The sequence below is a fragment of the Hippocampus bargibanti genome, linkage group LG05, assembly GCF_051943395.1.
Source record: "Hippocampus bargibanti isolate YZ-2025 linkage group LG05, ASM5194339v1, whole genome shotgun sequence".
NCBI classification, from domain to species: domain Eukaryota; kingdom Metazoa; phylum Chordata; class Actinopteri; order Syngnathiformes; family Syngnathidae; genus Hippocampus; species Hippocampus bargibanti.
The window spans coordinates 7,524,232-7,543,793 of NC_142738.1; the positions used below are offsets into that span (position 1 = coordinate 7,524,232).

The 19,562-nt window shown below is 40.9% G+C and overlaps 3 protein-coding genes across 5 annotated transcripts in view; 1 reads left to right on the forward strand and 2 right to left on the reverse strand.

Annotated features, from left to right (window-relative positions):
• The window catches only part of LOC148897687 (ras-specific guanine nucleotide-releasing factor 1), an 82,804-nt gene that overhangs the window by 516 nt on the left and 62,726 nt on the right, over nt 1-19,562 (forward strand). Inside the window, exon 1 of one of the 2 annotated variants that reach the window (XM_088996061.1) lies at nt 18,191-18,853. The exons of the other annotated variant lie outside the window; for it this stretch is intronic. The gene's annotated coding sequence lies outside the window, so the exon portion shown is untranslated. Of the gene's footprint in view, nt 1-18,190; nt 18,854-19,562 lie in introns of those variants that run through there. 2 annotated transcript variants of the gene reach the window in all.
• Nucleotides 682-10,649, reverse strand: LOC148897688 (uncharacterized). The gene is made up of 8 exons (XM_088996370.1): nt 9,315-10,649; nt 8,074-8,258; nt 7,892-7,989; nt 5,414-5,574; nt 5,151-5,343; nt 3,731-3,878; nt 3,570-3,645; nt 682-2,345 (listed from the first exon to the last, which is right to left on the reverse strand). The coding sequence occupies exons 1-8, from the start codon at nt 10,612-10,614 to the stop codon at nt 2,260-2,262; spliced, it is 2,247 nt and encodes a 748-aa protein (XP_088852496.1). The 5' UTR covers nt 10,615-10,649; the 3' UTR covers nt 682-2,259.
• LOC148897689 (kelch domain-containing protein 10-like) lies at nt 11,738-19,286 on the reverse strand. 2 transcript variants are annotated; one of them, XM_088996062.1, is made up of 10 exons: nt 19,060-19,286; nt 17,476-17,568; nt 17,182-17,403; nt 16,287-16,441; nt 16,066-16,214; nt 15,917-16,001; nt 14,994-15,060; nt 14,298-14,345; nt 14,002-14,141; nt 11,738-12,952 (listed from the first exon to the last, which is right to left on the reverse strand). In XM_088996062.1, the coding sequence occupies exons 1-10, from the start codon at nt 19,142-19,144 to the stop codon at nt 12,743-12,745; spliced, it is 1,254 nt and encodes a 417-aa protein (XP_088852188.1). In that variant the 5' UTR covers nt 19,145-19,286; the 3' UTR covers nt 11,738-12,742. The 2 variants fall into 2 exon arrangements, with proteins under 2 accessions (XP_088852188.1, XP_088852189.1); XM_088996063.1 differs by having other exon boundaries at nt 19,016-19,153.

Genomic DNA, 19,562 nt, shown 5'->3' on the forward strand with positions numbered 1-19,562 from the left:
GACATTTTAAACAAAACACGTTAACTGTTGCCAAATAAATGGTGAATAAGCTACTCTGTAGAGTTCATATATTTGTAAATCTGACTGTGATGACGTCAGTGCCTCACCAGCCATGTACCTCACGCACGTCACTGGCGAGCATATAGTCTTGGCTGACGAACTAGTGTTCGGCGGACAAACCAAGCCACACAGTGCCAAGGTGGCTTGGCAGACTAGTTTTCCATACCCCCTTTGAGTGCAGACATGGTTTGCTATTGAGTACTTTTGCTATTATGAGACCAAAAAAGACCCCACCACAGGCTAGTGTTAAGCCGATGAGGACACAAAAGAAAAGTACGGCAGAGCAAAAGAAGGAGATCATCGAAAAACACGAACATGGTGTGCGTTTGTGTGACTTAGCGTCCCAGTACGAGTAAGATTAGTCGACCATTGCTACATGTAGCTAAGGGTGTTTCTGTGTTGTCTAAGCAACGGTCTCAGGCAATAGAAGAGGTTGAAAAATTTCTGTTGATTTGGATTACCGAAAAGCCGGTATCAGGGGACAGTGTGAGTGAGGATATTATCGCCGAGACTCTTATACTCTGATATCATCAAGAGGCAGCCTGGAAGTTCTACTACCATTACAAAGGTAAATAAAATGACTATTATACAGTACAGTTTATTTCTTTAATTACAATACAATAGCACATTTATTATACATAAAATGAGGTATATTTTGTGTAGTTTTAAAGGACAACCGACATCACTTTTTTTGTTTCCTAACTGACATCAGAAAAACATTTTATAGCATCTAAAATACCCAAAACACGCAGCATAATATTTTTAGTCAAATGCAAAACACCAATAAAAATGACTTAAAGCAGGGGTGTCAAAGTCATTTTTTGCCGCGGGCCACTTTGTAGTTATGGTTTCCTCTCAAGGGCCGTTATGAATTTGGGGAACCCATTAGAATGTTTAAATCCCTTCAAATATTACATATGGAGCACACAGCAAATTAATGAATAACTCTTTTTCAAATCTGAAGTCAAGAATAATGACTTTTATTGTGGTTGACATCCAAAAATATGAAATTTTGGCTCAGATTTTAACAATCATCATGGAATTTAACAAGTTTGATTTGCTTTTGCGGGCCGAAAAAAATGATGTGGCGGGCCGGATTTGGCCCGCGGGCTTTGACTTTGACACCTGTGACTTAAAGTGTCCAAAATCTGCAAAAAATTGAGTTGTGAATTGGGCATTTTCAGAATGTCCCGCCCCCAGTTCGTGACGTCACGCCAAGACGTCTTGCCTTGCTCGAGAATGAAAATAATGGCTTCAGATTCGGATAATGTGTTTTCTTGTTACACATTCAGTTATGAATATGATTCAAATAGTTCTGAAGAGGAAAGCATACATGTTTGCAATCAATTAAATAATTTATTCCGTGTCAAAACACAATAGGGGGGGAAATGTCGCACCCAACAAAACAGGCAGAAGATGGCGACAAAGCTCCGTGTGTAATAATAATACATGGGCTCAAAATGTTTGTCACAACACACAAGGATTCACCATGGCGTTATTGATGTGTTTTCCTTCTAATTTCGCCATCAACATGGATCAACACGAAGTTTTCAGACCAAACAAAGTGATGTGATGCAAGGTATGTACCTGAAAACCCACCTGTTTAAACTTGCTTACATGGTCTAATTTATTATGCTGTTTTATTATTTATTGTTTTATGCATGATTTTACTGTATTGTGTGTTGTCTTTGTTGTAAAGTGTCCTTGAGTGTTCAGAAAGGCGCTTGTAAATTAAATGTATTATTATTATTATTATGTCCTTTCTCAGTCAGGGGCGTTCCTTCGATGACGTAGGGTGAGGACTCGTCACCAACTCAAAAACAAAACTTCCGGAATATTCGGAGGTGGATATATGCGTATTTGAAGTGAGTTTACCAATTATGGACGCAACTTGTCCGGAGGTGTCGGTTGTCTTTTAAATGATACCGTTTCGGATAGTGTGTCGCAATCATAGTAATGATTTCCAAAGCGTCAATGTTTTGTCATTGAAGTTCAATATTGAAATACAAATAACGGTGTTGGACTGAGTACACATTTCAAGACAGTTTTTCAGAGAGTCATCAGTCAGTCCTTCTTTTTTGTAGCCATTAGCATTTTTAGCACGGCCGTTCATCTTCCATGCCACTAATCACCTAACAGTGTTCAGGTTGCAAATGCTTTCAAAGGTTCTGGTCAAAGGTGATCTCTTCCATTTGCTGTTCAGGGTTTGATCATGACCAGCGGTCCAGCAGAGACCACGATCCTCGTTTGCTTGTTTGTCTCGACCACAGACTTAACATCTCTCTCTGTGGAAACAAACACATTCAAATATGATTGAGAGTCATAAATTTGTCACAATATTCGATATACAGTGATACCTTGGCTTCCGAACTTAATTGGTTCACAGACAGTGTAGGGTGAAGTGTGTATCCCACAAAAAAAAAATCCCATAGGAAACCATTAAAATGAGCATAACCCGTTCCCAGGTCCACATAAAACATAATATTCTACTTTTTTCTAAACCCTAAATCTACCCAAAATAACCTTATTTTATATTTAATAAATGTGCAATGGTATTATAATTAAAGAAATAAACTGTACTATATAATAAAGTCGTTTTATTTACCTTTGTGATGATCGTTGATGGCTTGATGGAATGGAGTGGCCGGTTTCATCATCATTAAACACTGGATGAGGAACGTAACCTTCTTTCTCCATCTTGAGGAATGATCCCTTGTAGATGCTTTCTCTGTGATAATTGTATCTAGTTCCTCATCAATTGTGTTCTGTTTAGCTGGGTTGCAGTCTGCACTCTGCCTTTGCACTATCAAAGTTGAGACTCTCTCACTGTCGTCTGCCTGTCTCTTTAATGTTTAAACCACCTCCCACTGCTGCATTCTTGACCAATCACGTGGCTTTAACCAAAGACTGGGAGTGGGGAATAGAGGACAAAAACAGCCGGCTGCCATTTTGTTGTTAGTAGAACGGGCTCGGTAGTCGAGTGGTCAGCACACCGGCTTCACAGTGCAGAGGTCGCCGGTTCGCGTCCCGGTCCGGCCTCCCTGTGTGGAGTTTGCATGTTCTCCCCGGACCCGCGTGGGTTTTCTCCGGGTCCTCCGGTTTCCTCCCACACTCCAAAAACATGCATGGCAGGCAGATTGACCACTCCAAATTGTCCCTAGGTGTGAGTGTGAGAGTGACTGTTGTATGTCTTTGTGTGCCCTGCGATTGGCTGGCAACCAATTCAGGGTGTCCCCCGCCTTGTGCCCGAAGACAGCTGAGATAGGCTCCAGCAACCCCCGCGACCCTAATGAGGAATAAGCGGCACGGAAAATGGATGGATGGATGGATAGAACGGGCTCGTTCGCGAACGACACATCACTCATTGAGGCAGCTCCGTGTACGCAAAAAGTTCGTACGCCAAGGTCAAATTGTCATAAATGTAACGTTTGTAAACCGAAAAGTTCGTAAGACAAGGGGTTCGTAAACCCAGGTATCACTGTATAGCGTCTTGTAAGCAGATTCCTTACTTCTTCTGGAGCAGATGGGCTCACACGGATGAGCAAAAGTTGGGTTGCACACAGATGTGGTACAGTGAATGTATAGCTGGGAGTGTGGGGAAAAAGTATATTAGGACAATCTTGAAAACAGTTTGACGCAAACTATTTTCTATGTAGAATTGTATTTTTACATGTTCACTCTGGGGCTGTAGTGTGTTGGTTTCTACAAAGGTAAACATTTTAAAAATAAAGCGCCTGTGGTGACTTGGGAAGTCCACACCAGGGCCAGGTTGAACGGGGACCCGCATAGCCATGTAGCGATCATCAAGGTTTGGACACCTGGAGCAAGAAATATCTGTTAACGTCAGAGTTTATCCAACGTAGCACCGTACAGGTTTGTTTTTTGAAATGATTAACCATATTTAGTTTGAATCGTAGCGAACTGGAATCATTTTTCTCTATTCACTTTCTAGGTTAGCTTTTTCCACACGATTGCTGTTTGGTTTGTACTTTTCATTTTATGTGGATATTGTCAACTAAATGAACTATCAAACGATTCCTAACCCGTTCAGACGTTTCTAAAGATGTTTATAGAACAGTCCACTGTCAGTTTGCTCATTTAATTATGCTACCAAGGGAAATCCATCATGTGCTCACTTGATGCTAACATAAGCTAATCTTATCCATCTCATTAGCAAGCTCACGTATTTATATCTACAGTCTGTATACAGTTAATTTATGTTACAGTTACAGATTGGGGGGGGTGTGGACCAGGATGTATTTCTAACGTTTCCCGAAGAATAATTGTTGACGTCGGGCAGACTTTTAGTACCTCGAAATCATCACTTATTTGTTCACTCATTAACATCGCATTGTCAAAGAGACAAGCCATTTTCAGTACTTTAGTAATAATTTGTAAAAATAACACACACACACACGACAGTGTGACTACATAAAATATACCTTATTTTATGTATAATAAATGTGCTATGGTATTATAATTAAATAAAAACTGTATTGTATAATATTTGATGGGATATTATAACCTTGTAGTCTACACTCTGTAGTCTATCAAAGTTGAAACTCTCACTGTCGTCTGCCTGTCTCTTTAATGTTTAAACCACCCCCTCTCTGCTGTGTTCTTGACCAATCACGTGGCTTTAACCGAAGACTGGGGGCGGGGAATAGAGGACATTGCCATTTTGTTGTTAGAAGAACGGGCTCATTCGCGAACGACATATCACTCATTGAGGCAGATCCGCGTACGAAAAAAGTTTGTATGCCAAGGTAAAATTTTCATCAATGAAACATTCGGAAACCGAAAAGTTTGTAAGCCAAGGGGTTCGTAAACCGAGGTATCACTGTATTTGGATGTTTATGTAGTCTGAAAAGTCAATATTTTGTGGCTCCTGCAATTTGAGTGACAATGACAAAAACCCTGGCACTAGAGTGGACACATTTTTGCACGTCTGTCAGCAAGTTAGTTAATTTTAAGAGCACATATTGCATTGAATGAATTGACTGCTTTATCAGCACAGTGAGCGCACCAGCTGCCAATGTAAACATTATCACAGCGTGGGCAGGAAGCCTGAAAATCGGTTTTGCTGTTACCCGTTGACCAGAATGTCCCACTGAGGCATGCTGTGCGGACTGGCACTGCTGGTGGTCCAACAGCGACCAAGGGTGAGGACCAGATTGGGATCCGTCCTGTCCATAAGTTTAACCTCCACGTACACGTTGTCCCTCAAGATTTTGCTCACGGGGAAGTCGGCGTCCGTATAGAAAGAGTTGAAGGCCACTTCCGCTATGAGTGAGACATATGAATGATATTCAGTCTCCAAACAAAACAGTGTACCAGGAGCGTAAACACATACCTTCGTTACAACCCTTAATCAAGCATAATCCTTTCCCCAACCTTAGCCGCACGTTGATGGGACCCATAGCGGAAACTGAGAAACGAGGACGCTGGAATGGGAGCATTTCCGCGATCAGCGTCTCAACCGACGTGGCTTTGTATCGACACTGGAAGAGTAACCTGAAAAAGAGCAAGGTTGTGTTCTACGATGACAGTGTTGGATGTACATTACTTACCAAAACAAATTAGGGATACAGTGATACCTTGGCTTACGAACTTAATTGGTTCCCAGACAGAGTGTGTAAGGCGAAGTGTGTATCCCAAAAAATAATTTCCCATAGGAAACCATTAAAATGAGAATAATCAGTTCCCAGGCCCCTATAAAACATAATTTTCTACTTTCAAATTTTCTAAGCCTTAAAACTACACAAATATACCTTATTTTATGTATGATAAATGTGCTATGGTATTATAGTTAAAGAAATAAACTGTACTGTATAATAAAGTGGTTTTATTTACCTTTGTGATGGTCGTTGATGGCTTATTGTATCTTATGTATAATTGTATCTAGTTCCTCATCAATTGTGTTCTGTTCAGCTGGGTTGATAGCTTTTTGCATCAAGTGTACAGATGGTTTGTGCGGGTTGTTTGTGGAGCCTGATTGATGGGATATTTTAACCTTGCAGTCTACACTCTGCCTTTCAAAGGTGACACTCTCTCACTGTTGTCTGCCTGTCTCTTTAATGTTTAAACCCCCACCCCCTCACTGCTGCGCGTCCTTGACCAATCACGTGGCTTTAACCAAAGACTGGGGCCGGGGAATAGAGGACAAAAACAGTCGGCTGCCATTTTGTTGTTAGAAGAACAGGCTCGTTTGCAAACGACACATCAGTCATTGTGGCAGCTCCGTGTGTGTCCCGAAAAATAGTTTGTGTGCCAAGGTAAAATTTTCATACATGTAACATTCGTAAACCGAAGAGTTCGTAAACCAAGGGGTTTGTAAACCGAGGTATCACTTTTGTGTGATTTTGTCCAGAATAAACTTTTTAACAGCACCCACCACCTTTATGGGGTCGGTAACCGAAACTGTTGAAAGAGCCATATTGGACCAGAAAAACAAATGTCTGGAGCAACAAAAAAATTAAGTTTTATTTAGATCTTATTTTATTTATTAAATCGTATCGAGTGCTGTATGTATCTATATTAGCTAAATTAGCCTACTATCAAAATGTAAAAGTGAGCTACACACACACACACACAAAAATATATATTCCTATCGAGCAGTGGTGCCCTACCTTTGTTGAGCAAAAATATACTTTTCAATCTACCAGCCTCCCGTGACCGCAAAAGTGCATGCACACACTTCAAGCTAGCTGTCTCGCTAGCTATCTATTAGCTATATGTCTGTGTGGCTATCTATCTAGCTATCTATTGACTATCTATTATTCCTAATAGATTCCAAAGCAACTCCCAATGCATTTTGGGTACTTTGTTTGGTCTGAAAACTTCATGTTGATCCGTGTCGATGGCGAAATTAGAAGGAAAACACATAAATAATGCAATGGTGAATCATTGTGTGTTGCACCAAGACTACTATTTGATACTAGCTGACACAAATTCCCAGCAGACAAATCAGCCCATTTCCAATGGAGCTTGGGCGCCATCTTGTGTATTTTCTGGGACGCTAGATTGCAGTCCAGATGCCTCAAAATGACACGGAAGGACTTCTTTAATCGATTGCAAACATTTATGCTTTCCTCTTCGGAACTATTTGAATCATATTCATAACTGGATGAGTAACAAGAAAGCATCTCCGAATCTGAAGCCATTGTTTTTATTCTTGAGCAAGGCAAGACGTCTTGGTGTGACGTCACGAATGAGGGGGCGGGACCTTCTGAAACTGAAACTTTCTGAGGTCATTTTGAAGTAATTTTGGGACACTAAGTCATTTTTATTGGTGTTTTTCATTTGACGAAAAATATCAGCCTGTGTGTTTTGGGTATTTTAGATGCTAGCTATAAAACGTTTTTCTGATGTCAGTTAGGAAACAAAAAAATGGTGTCAGTTGTCTTTTCTGACAATGAGCTCAACAACAAAACTTGTATTTTTTTTCCCAACACGTCTTTTTCAAAGCCTTAATGAACGACAAAATGAATTGGTTGAATATAATGGCTCAAACACGAGAGCAGCAAATTTGTGCAAAAACAACTCAAATATACAATCCACCAAGTGTGTACTAAAGTTTAGAGATGGTCAAATGAAGTTGAAAAATTTATAGTGCATCCTGGAATATCACTCCAAAGCCAAATATCTATGGAAAAAAATACATAGTGCATGATACAGTATAGTTTTTGCTTTTTTGAAAAGCTTGGCCAAAACAAACATGCAGATCAAACCTCTCAAGATGGAGGACACTGATTTGCTGTGGTGACCCCTTGAAGGGAAAAGCCGAAAGGAAAAGAAGAAGAAGAATGAGTATGATCCAGTCATGCCTTACTCAAAGCTGCTGTCCCTTGTTATGCCACCCTGTGGTCCCACCGAAATTTCATATGAGGAAATCATTCTATTCTCATAGATGATTTCACCAGCGTGCTCCTGCAAGTGACATTGTAAGAAGAGAATATAATATCCCATGTCTCATTGTTGTGGATTTTTATCAAAATGAATTAAAAGTCTAACCATAATGACAGAACCGCAGTCAGACACAGGAAACTGGTAGATGGAAAAAGCAGAATTGGAGTCAATCTCTGTGCATCCAGGACCATCCGCTAGCAATGAAATAGTGTTGATGTCTAAATTGGGTAGGGTAGCATCTCTGGCCACCACCAAAATGAACTGAGCATCTTTGGTGCATTGGACAGTCACTAGAAGAACAAGAACGCTAACTTAGTGAGACATATTGTTGTTCAAAAACATATCAACTCACTTGGCTCAAAATGGCAAAATGACAACGCAAACTGTAGTCATCATTTGTATTGATGACTACAGTTTGCGTTGTCATTTCGTGTCCATAATTTGTAAAATCACTTCAAATGACTTCTACTGAGCGTATTTTACAAAGATTCCACCGCATATAGCTATATTTTACGTTTTAAGACTTGCGCTGAATATTCAGGAAGTCTTATTTTTGAGTTGGTGACGAGTCCTCACCCTACGTCACTGAAGGAACGCCCCTGACCGAGAAAGCGACACACAATGCATTTTGTTTGGTCTGAAAACTTCGTGTTGATGGCAAAATAAAAAGGAAAACATAATAACGTAATGGTGAATCGTTGTGTGTTGCACCAAGACAACTATTTGATATTCGCTGACACAAATTCCAAGCAGACAAATCAGCCCATTTCCAACAGAGCTTGGGCGCCATCTTCTGCATTTTCTGGGACGCTACATTGCTGTCATTGACGGCTCGAATTGATATGGGAGGACTCCTTTAATCGATTGCAAACATGTATGCTTTCCTCTTCAGAACTATTTGAATCATATTCATAACTGGATGAGTAACAAGAAAACATCTCTGAATCTAAACTCCGTAAGCCCATTGTTTTGTTACTTGAGCAAGGCAAGATGAATTGGCGTGACGTCACGAACTGGGGGCGGGACTTTCTGAAAATCCCCAGCTGATTTGTGGCAGAGTTTGGACACTTTAAGTCATTTTTATTGGTGTTTTGCATTTGACAAAAAATATCAGCCTGCGTGTTTTGGGTATTTTAGATGCTATAAAACGTTTTCCTGATGTCAGTTAGGAAACAAACAAAATGGTGTCGGTTGTCCTTTAAGGTATTTTTTTTTTTACTGGTAAGACGTATAGCAGATCTATTGGGAAATCCCACAAATAACTAGACTGGCACTGAACGATATTTGTCCTAGCAATATGTATCGATCAGAATATTATTGGAGGGAAAAAAATGATGATTACGCACCGCTTTTCCCAAAGTAGCAATTTTGACCGTCGTGGCAGCAGCTAATGGCTTCACATTCAGCTGCAGAAATATGCAAACTTCCACATCGGATCCTTTGGACTCCTATCACGTCACAGTCTTGTATATTAGGGTCTTTCACTTTAGGATTATAAATGATCGGTGTCTCTTTGCCAGGGTACTCTGGCTGAGGATCCATGATAAAATACTCATCCATATATACTCGAGTTAATGGATTTTTTTGTTTTGTATCTTGATATTTCGAGCCTTGATTTAATGTAGCGGGTGAAGTAAAATTGGGTCCAGATAGTGAAGGTTTCTTCTGCGGTTGCTCAGGTGGAGAATTGCGGTTCGGATTGTGAAGATTATTTGGCTGTTGAGCTTCAGGTTTTGAAGGATCACTGGGTACATGATAACTTGGGATCCCGGGAACTCTTGGCAATGAAGGATTCAGAAAAGACTCCGGGTAATCGTAGTAAAGCAAGGGTCTTCTAAGATGATTGTTTGGTGGCTTTGGCACTGGAGGGTTGACTGGTGAATAAACAAGAGCTGTTGGGTTGTGTGGGACAGGGTTAGGACTAAACCTCGGAGGGTTCCCTAATTGTTCTGAAGGCTTCTCTCCATGGTCTTGGGCTGATGATAGATATGTCCATGATGGCGGCTTCAGATTCGGTGGCAGCGGCTCATATGAAGGTTTTAGGAAGACATACGGGCCTGAACCAAGTGGATTGTGCGGATCGCCAGAAGGCGGAACTATTGGATTGTGTGGGACAGGTTTAGGAGGACTAAGCCAAGGAGGGTGTCCTAATTGTTCTGAAGGCATCTCTCCGGGGTCTTGGGATGATGATGGATATGTCCATGATGGTGGCTTCGGGTTCGGTGGCAGAGGCTCATATGGAGGTTTTAAGAAGACGTACGGGCCTGACGCAAGGGGATTGCGTGAGTCTCCTGAAGACGGCTTTTGTGGTGCTGGAGGATTTTGCCATGAAGGAAGTGGGAGAAATGGCCACGGACGGACATTTGGTATTTCGGAGTTCACAAAAGGAAAATTTGACCCTATGGGAACGTGATCAGGGAGATGAGGCGATCCGGAGTGATGAGGTTTGTTGTGTGCAGGTGGTTTGGGCAAAGAAGGCTTCGGATTTGGATTCAGCGGAGGATGCGGGTCATGAGGGTGAAAGTAGGTCGGATCTGGAAGATTCTGTAGGAATCCAGAAGGCGGCGTCCAAGCGTCGACCTTTGTCCCAGTGTAGCACAATAGCAGTAGCATCACAAATGAGGTAGCACTCCAGCGTTTGATCATGGCTTCACCAAAGTTTGATCCAGAGAGTTCCCAAGTGCGCCATGTACTCTTTGTGTACCACCTTATTTATATTTGAACCAGTCAACGAGTGTTGGTTGTCTTTTAAGCACCACCTCTCTTGGTTTAAAAGAAAAAAAGGCAAAGCCTCTTTTCCCTTCAAAGTCTGTTTAAACTTGTGATTTTCTCTTGGCTGCCTTACAAGGCAGAATAGAAAATTGTTGTGCATCTCGTGTGGTGAAAGGACAGCTTGACATTAGGGTCAGTTAAACTTTACAAAAAGCCTTTGTGACCTCAAACTGTTTGCCACCAAATATTTATTTGGAATCAAATACAGAGAGCAAATAGTTCAATGTTTATCTTGCGCCAGTAAGCACCAAGCGGTTCAAGGTTTACATGACACTAACGCAAAGCGGAACAGGGGGCGTCTTCGTTGCTTACTTGGAAGATTTTTTTTTCCTTCAATTTGAGCCTAATTTTTTGAAAAATTAGGCTCTGTGGAGCCTGTACCAAGGTTGGGCGCACTCTGTATTCAATGCAATACTTGGTGAAGAGGAGTTCAATCAAGTAACCTTCTTTATATTAATCTGTGAAGACTTATGTGCCAATTCACGAAATTCTTTGACTCAAAAAGGATCGCTTTCTAACTGTCGCTAGATAGCTAGATAGCTAGCTCTATAGTCTGTACCCGCTATTCACAAGGGATTGAGAATAGTAAATAATCTTTGTATATTAGACGGCCAGTAAATTGTGTTGTGGGAAAAATAAATCTATTTAATTATTACATTATTTTTTAAATTCAGATGAACATTCACTTTAAATTTTTCTACATACGGCGACAAGTAAAAAAAATATATAGCGAGCCAACGCTAGCTAATACGAGCTAACACTAGCTTGGTAGATATAGATAGATAGCGTTAGCTAGCTTACGCTAGCCAGACAGCTAGATAGATAAAAAAACATTTTGTTTTGATCGTAAATAGTATTTCTTTTTAATACCCAAGTATTTGAACATTACACACATTATTTTTACCTCTGTGTGTTATAATAGAATGTGATCTTGTAACATTTTACAATAAAAAAAGTGTGAAAATGGGACAATGGAACACCGCCATCTGGAAAAACATGGTCTGACAGACTTTTATTGCACAACAGAAATTAGAAAAATGTACATTTGAGTAGACACATGTCGAGTGCAGTGGCATGCAGACATGTAGGAGAGATCACAAACATCACAACTAGAAACGTCTCCGTCATGAGCAAGGCCTGCTTTGAACACTGAAGCAGACTGGCTTTACTGTATATTCACAAATGTAGGAAATTGGCAATGTTAAAAAAGAAATTATATTACCATGCGGAATGTGTTCAGAGATTTTTACCAAAAAATGTGCTTTTCAAACTGGACCTTTTTAACAGTTAAAAGAAGAAAACTGTGTTTAATATTACACAGAAACATTCAGTTAAAAAAAAACAAGTACTCACAACAACATTGAGTCAACTACAGCACAGTCATTTAAAATAACTTAGCTTAGAAGTGTAACCTGTACGCAACCGGTGCAGTTGATCAAGAGGAATTTGAACATTCAAAAGGCACAAGATGGGGGGGGAAAGTCAAAATAAAAACTGAGGAGGCACGAGGAAAGTCACAGTGATGCCATGAAAATAAAAACAATTAAAATAATCACAGCTGTATGTTACACACCAAAATACAGACTTTCTACTTTTTGTCAGACAATTCCACACTCTTGCATTTTGCTTCAACACAAAAATATGAACAAGATAAAACCGAGTGGAACAGTTTGACACAATAAATTGAGATGGCCAGTGTTTATCTTTTGAAAATGCAGATCAAATTTGGAAGCCAAGAAATAAATCAACTACCTGACCAGATTAAAAAAAAAAAACTCCAATAGTTGGAACACACAACTTCATCCCAACACAATGTCTAAAATTAAAACACATTTACAAAATGCTAACGGAAATGGATTAGACTAAAATCCAGAAGGCAATCTTTCAAAACCGCAGTCAGTCATTTTGTTGAGTTTTTCTTCTTCTTAAGAGTGGTTCCTTCAGTCAACGCATGCTTTTATCCAATCAGGGAGCATTTTTTCCCCAGTGGAAAAAAAACGACTTACTTCAGCCGCTGAATGAGTGTGTGTGGAAGTCCCAAATTGAGCAATTGCAATGAGGACAGCTGAGCCAAGTGAGGTGCCATCTTTAGTAGCTTCTCCCAGGCCATCTCCAGCAAGCTGGGCACTACCAGCCACAATTTGTACAATGAGGCCGTACGATGATTACCCGACATGTTTACCACGCCGCCATGGATGTACATGCAGCCCGCCTGATGAAAAAGAAGAGTTCAGTGAAAAAAAATTCTGCTCTTTTTTGATTTTTAACTGACACCAGAAAAATATTTTATAGCATCGAAAATACCCAAAACACGCAGTATGATATTTTTATTCAAATGCAAAACACCAATAAAAATGACTTAAAGTGTCCAAAATCTGCCAAAAATTGAGCCGCGAATTGGGCATTTTCAGAAAGTCCCGCCCCCAGTTCGTGACGTCACGCCAAGACGTCTTGCATCGCTGGAGAATAAAAACAATGGCTTCAGATTCGGATAATATGCTTTCTGGTTACGCATCCAGTTGTGAATATGATTCAAATAGTTCTGAAGAGGAAAGCATACATGTTTGCAATCGATTAAAGAATTTATTCCACGCAATTTTGAGGCAAACGGGCAGGGTGAATGTCTCACCCAAAAAGAGGCAATAAAATGGCTACCGAGCTGTGAGGAATGCAGCAGCCCGTTTCCACAGGCTGATATATTCCTTTGATGGAGCTTGGGCTCCCTCTGCTGGCGGCTTTTGTATGTAACACACAGTTTCCAAAAAAAACAGTACAGCAAAATACATTGACATAATGGAAAGACGCTACAATGCGTCTTTTTTACAGTCAGGAGGCGGTCCTTTTCTGACGTCACGTGAGTACTCGTCACTAACTCAAAAACAAGACTTACTGAATGTTCAGAGCGAGTCTTAAAATGTAAAATATAGCTATATGCGGTGGAATCTTATTAAAATACGCTCAGTAGAAGTCATTTGAAGCCATTTTACAAATTATGGACACAACTTGTCCAGAGACGTCGGTTGTCCTTTAAAGAAACCACACAGGTACACTTGTAGGCAGTGAAAACTTGTTTAACAGCCACTATAGTTAATGTAGCCGCCCTCCGAAGTCTGACATTGTTCGCAGCTGAGATCCCCCCCCCCTCCCCACCACTCTTTACTCACATCACATCACGGAGAACAAGAAGGGGAAAGTCCTCAACAATGACGCAAATATTAGATCGGAGTAAGTTTATATTCTTGAAGTATGAATATGACTTACTGGTGTGACAGCAGCGCAGTGGAAGTAGGCAGGTTCCGGCATGAATGCAGGCAGCTTGGTCCACTGAAAGGTCCCAAGCTGGAGCTTCCACAGGTCAGCCATGATCAGTTTACCGTCATAGCCGCCGCATATAAACACTTCTGGATGGGAGAACGAAAAAGTTGGTAGTAAAACTAAATACATGAAAAATTGCAGAAGGTATTCAGATGTGTGTAAAGAAATAGCAATATAAAACAATAAGATATGAGATGGCAGAAGACAGTGATTTGACACTTGAGCCAGAGAGGAGAACTCACCATTTTGGACTTGCACACAGCTGTGACAGCGACGGGCGGCGGGATATCCTGTCATCAACATGAAATTAAGCAACGGCAATGATATGATGACTTTTGAAATATAAATAAATAAGCAAATTAATAAACAAATAAATACCGTATTTTCCAGTGTCTAAGGTGCACCGGAGTATGAGGCGCAACCCCAATGAATGGTGTATTTTCAAACGTTTTCCATAAGAAATACACAAATAACCGTCATTTTCTTTTGTCTCCTCTTTAGCTTAACACTAGCCGTCACCAACTCAAAAACAAGACTTCCGGAATATTCAGCGCGAGTCTTAAAATATAAAATATAGCTGTATGCCGTGGAATCTTTGTAAAATACGCCCAGTAGAAGTAATTTGAACAAATTTACAAATTTACAAATTATGGACAGAACTTCTCCGGAGGCGTCGGTTGTCCTTTAATGTTCGTGAGGCAAAAAGTTCATTAGCTAAAGCGTTTGTAAGCTGAGGTATCACTGTATAAAAAAATGGCATCAGTGGGTGCTGACATTAGTTGCGAGACCAGTTGTAGCTCAATATTACTTCACATAAAAAGGCGCACCTGCGTATAAGGCGCAAGGTCATCTTTTGATTAAAATGATGGCTTTTGGATGCGACTTATACACTAGAAAATATGGCACATACTGTACATTCAAAGCATGAAGGTACCAACCTAGTTTTTCATGTGGTTTGGTGACTATTTCCTCCCAGTAATTTGTCTCCAGGTTATATGCGTGAATCTGGAAAAAGGTTGCAAATGGACATTTCCAAATTGGGATACATACGCTTCACTACTTATGAATATTCGAGTTACGAATAACGGTATATCCAAACATTTTTGCTGGTACAGCATGTCGAAAAATGTTATGACAGAGATGCTGTAAATTAGATTTTGTATTGCACTCCTTTTGCCCATCGAGCTCGCTTGCGATTGGCTGCATAGAGTATGTGGGCGGGGAGGAAATCCCTCTTCCCAGTTGACGCTCCAGGAGGACGCGATGCATAACAAAAAATAATGTCTGCTAGCACCTAATTCAGTAATTAGGTGCCAGCAGCTTCAGTAATGGCTTACTGAAGACCAAAGTATATGTCGTCCTACTACAGTAGGTGTGAGTTACTTCCGGGTTGAGTGAAGGCTGGTGCGTGTGGCTGCCGCTACTCACCCACAGGAAAAACTTATCCTGTGACTGAAAAGTGACCTTGTTTTGAAAGGCACTTATAAATGAAATGTATTATTATCATGATTATTGTCATGATCATCAATAATTATTATTATTATTATTATTATTATTAGAGCGTCTGTACTTCTCAGTTCAGTGTTTCACTTAAACATACATTGCATACGAAATTTAACACTGAAGCAACTTACAAACAAATTCACCTTACGAACAACCGCGCCGAACATATCTCGTTCGTAAGGTGAGGAGCATCTGGATTTAGCTTTTAAGATAAAAAAAACAATCTGCTTACTCCCAAGTCAAGGTACGACTTAATATAGCTGCACTGATACTAGTGCAGCGTGTTCGACCGGAAACAAATTCCTTGTGTGTTCTACATACTTGGCAATAAAGATGACTCTGATTCTGATATCCATACCTTGTCCAGGCGATACGATGACCAGGAAGTCCCGCCTCCTATAATGTATATCCTTCGTCCATCATGAGCTAGCTCGTGTCTATACCTAACATCACACAGAATGTAAAAATGTCACTTAAAAAAAAAGATTCTAGGTGCACTCGTCACACCTTTCCTCCGGTAGATCTGAGGGGACGTTGTTGGGCTTAAGGTGACTCCACTCTTTGGTCGTCAGGTCCAGCCTGTGCAGGTCAGTACTGTAAAGGTAGCCCGTCGTCCCTCCAAAAACGTACAGGCAGCCATTAATGATGACCATCGCCTGCAAAGTGGCAATGTAGTTTGTTTGCGAGCCGTCTACGAAACAAAATCCAGTGACGACAACAGTAGTCACCTGGCCATAGATCTTGTTGGGTTTGGTTCCTCTGCAGGCTAGTAGGTTCCATTGTTTGTACTTGACGTTGCAAACGTGGACGTCATTTCCATTGTTCTCACCAAAGGGAATGCCGGTGCCGCCAAACACCAGCAGGTTGTTACCATGAAAGACAGCTAAAGCGAGTTACAAATGGAGCGCTAAAATCAGTCGGACTGTAAGATCGGAACCTAGCTAGGTCATTGTTAACTCATTCACTGCCAGACGTGCAAAAATGTGTCCACTCCAGTGCTTTTGTTATTCTCACTCAAATTTCAGGACCCATAGAATAGTTTTAGTGAGTTTTATGACGACATAAACATTTAAGACAGAGTTAGAAACCTTAGACTCTCTTCTTTCATCAGAAAATAGAGTTAATTCCTAAATTGTATGGGTCTGGAGTTATATGAGCTTAAAATGAGGGCTGAACTCGCTGAAGTCATTGTTTTGATCACGAACAACGGGGCGGGACTTTCTGAATCTCCCCAGTTTTGAGCTCATTTGTGGCAGTTTTGGGACACCAAGTCATTTTTTTTGGGTGTTTTGCATTTGACTAAAAATATCAGCCTGCGTGTTTTGGGTATTTTAGATGCTATAAAAAGTTTCCTGATGTCAGGAAACAAAAAATGGTGTCGGTTGTCCTTTAATGTTCATTTAATGTAGTTGTTTTTATTGCAGCATCCGGGGATGATGCATTTTTTGGGCTTGTCGGTAGTTGTCCAATGGGCTTTGTTAAAATAATTAGATCAACGTGCGAAACCGATGTCCCCTTTTACAACTGTTTTGCTCCATCTTTTGTATGATTGAATTGAGCCCAATGCAGTGTAAAGAAAAAAAATGGCCCATCTGTCAATATCTTCTTCTTAACAGCCCTTACCCGACATGGAAGCGAGCTCGGTGGGGATGTAACCTTCCGTTTGAACCCGATGCCAGGTGGCGGTTGCGAAATGAAACCTCCACAACTCCCTGAAGAGTGGAAAGTCTTCATTTTCGGCGCCACCCGCCTCCTCAAAGTCTGGGTTGTATCCGCCAAACACATACAGGTGGGTGTTGTCTGCGACGCAGCGGTGTCCACTACGGGCTGAAGGCACCCAGGGTCCTATGAACATTTATCACATAAATCAAGATGTGCCTTGCGATTTGATCGTTCAAACACAACACAACGCTTTACCTGCTCTTAGAAACCTGTTGGGGATGCGCAGGTTGGGAAACGCAGGGGATAATAGTCGTCGAGCCTGGAGCCAGCGTGCCCGCATCTTGAAACCTGCACGTGAGCAAACAAACACAATTTAGGCATAAATAATCACAATAAGCTACAGCAAGCCGTTTTAGCCTTCATTTGATATCCTTTAGTATTGATTGTACAATATCAATATGCTACATCATCACTAGGTAAGACAATTCAGCAAACTAGTAGTATGACTGTTCCTGAGTTTCTTATTGATGGTGCTGAGGATATGATGACACCAAGAGTGGCATATTTTTTGCCTCACTAATAACACGGAGTTGTCCAACAAATGAGGGAAAGGTACACACTAGTATTGTGACCTTAAGCAGGAGATCAAGGATATCAAATAAACACTCAAACATCTACAACATTAAGTACACACCCATCTAGGTAGCCTCACTACAAGTCTATTGCACTATCCGACACTCACATTTGGGCCAATAGGCAATTCTGAATCTTCGATGAATCAAGGTACATGGTTTTATCATGTGGGAGGAAGTCAAAGTCAGAGACAAATAATATGAAATCCCCACACAGAAAACCGGAGCAGACTGTATTGATCACTGTAAGAATGGTGTGGCTGACATGCTCGACACCAGGACACAGTGATCCCTCAAACTGAGTCTTTTATCATCAATTCATTTAAAAACCTCGCGTGGGAACTACAACAGAGCATCAATCTTTTAGAAATGTGTACGCAACCGTTATAAATAAAACCCCTCTTTAGGGCATTGTTATTCAGGTAAAGGTTAGATTTGGAAAACAGGAAGTAGTGCATAACTACCGAAATGTTGAAGAGTCCAATTAAGTTCACTCATAAAGGTCAGAGTCCATTTTCAAGTTCGTCCCGATGTAAAGCTCAATGTATCGCAATTTTGTGAGGAGTATTGTAATCGACACACACCACATATCATGTTCAAATGAAGTAATAACAACAATCAAGCGAGTTTTGATTAGCTTGTGGCGTCACAGGTGCGCACCGCGTCCTTGATGTCTTTCAAGACCTTTGATCTGCGTCTAAGCCTGACGCATTACCCACGCATAAAAATGAGTATAAAAGTAGCTGTCGCGGGACAGAGAGAATCACACGGACTGCCAAGGAATCACAGAGATTTGCAAAGACCCGCACAGGCACCCCCGGCTTACGCCGGGCGTCGGACGGACATCACAGCACGACGAAACGCCCTGCTCGACTCCACGACACGATGAAGCTCTGGGACACATCACATCTGCGTGTCACTTGCCTGGGAGATCTGACAACGAACCTACTTAAGATTAAAGAGAAACATCAAACTCTTTAAGCTCTACTGTACAAAGAAACGTAAGTAGCTTTAGCGCAAGTGCATGTTCCTGAGACCAGCATTAATAATCATAATAATAATGCATTCATTTATAAGCGCCTTTCAAACCTTTCAATGACACTTATGTTATATTAAACCGGAACTAATAATAATGATAACAATTATTAATATTAAAGGTGTACCAGTTCCGTTGGTGCTTTGCGGCAATTGTGTTTCCTCAACACACCTGAATCTCGACTTGAGGGCCTCCACGACAGTTTCTCGAACTTATTGAGCTGATTGCAGCGCTCATCCTGTACCGGCGTGAACATATTGATGACGCAGCGGCACGGTTCGAGGGGTTTCACTTGCGGATGCGGACAGCGAGCCACCACAACGTCGTTTTAACGAGACACCATTCGAGAGATAACGTGTGGAGGAATAATTCAGCTTGAGTTTGCACGCCAGCTGCTGCTGTTGTTAGTGGTCCGTTGTGGTCATGTGATCAGTTCTGACCAATCAGAGGAGACGATACGCTTTGGGTTTTGTTCAAGACGAGCAATCGGTTGTGTATTGTTCTCAAAATGCATCAATTTATTTTACGCACCAGCATAAAAAAATAAATATTGGTTTTATTATCAAGAAACGGTAAATAAATCATCATACAAATTTCTCTTTTTGATTTTTTTAAGTCATCATATCAACCTAATTACAAATATTCACGGACCTGAAAACATACGTTAGATTTCA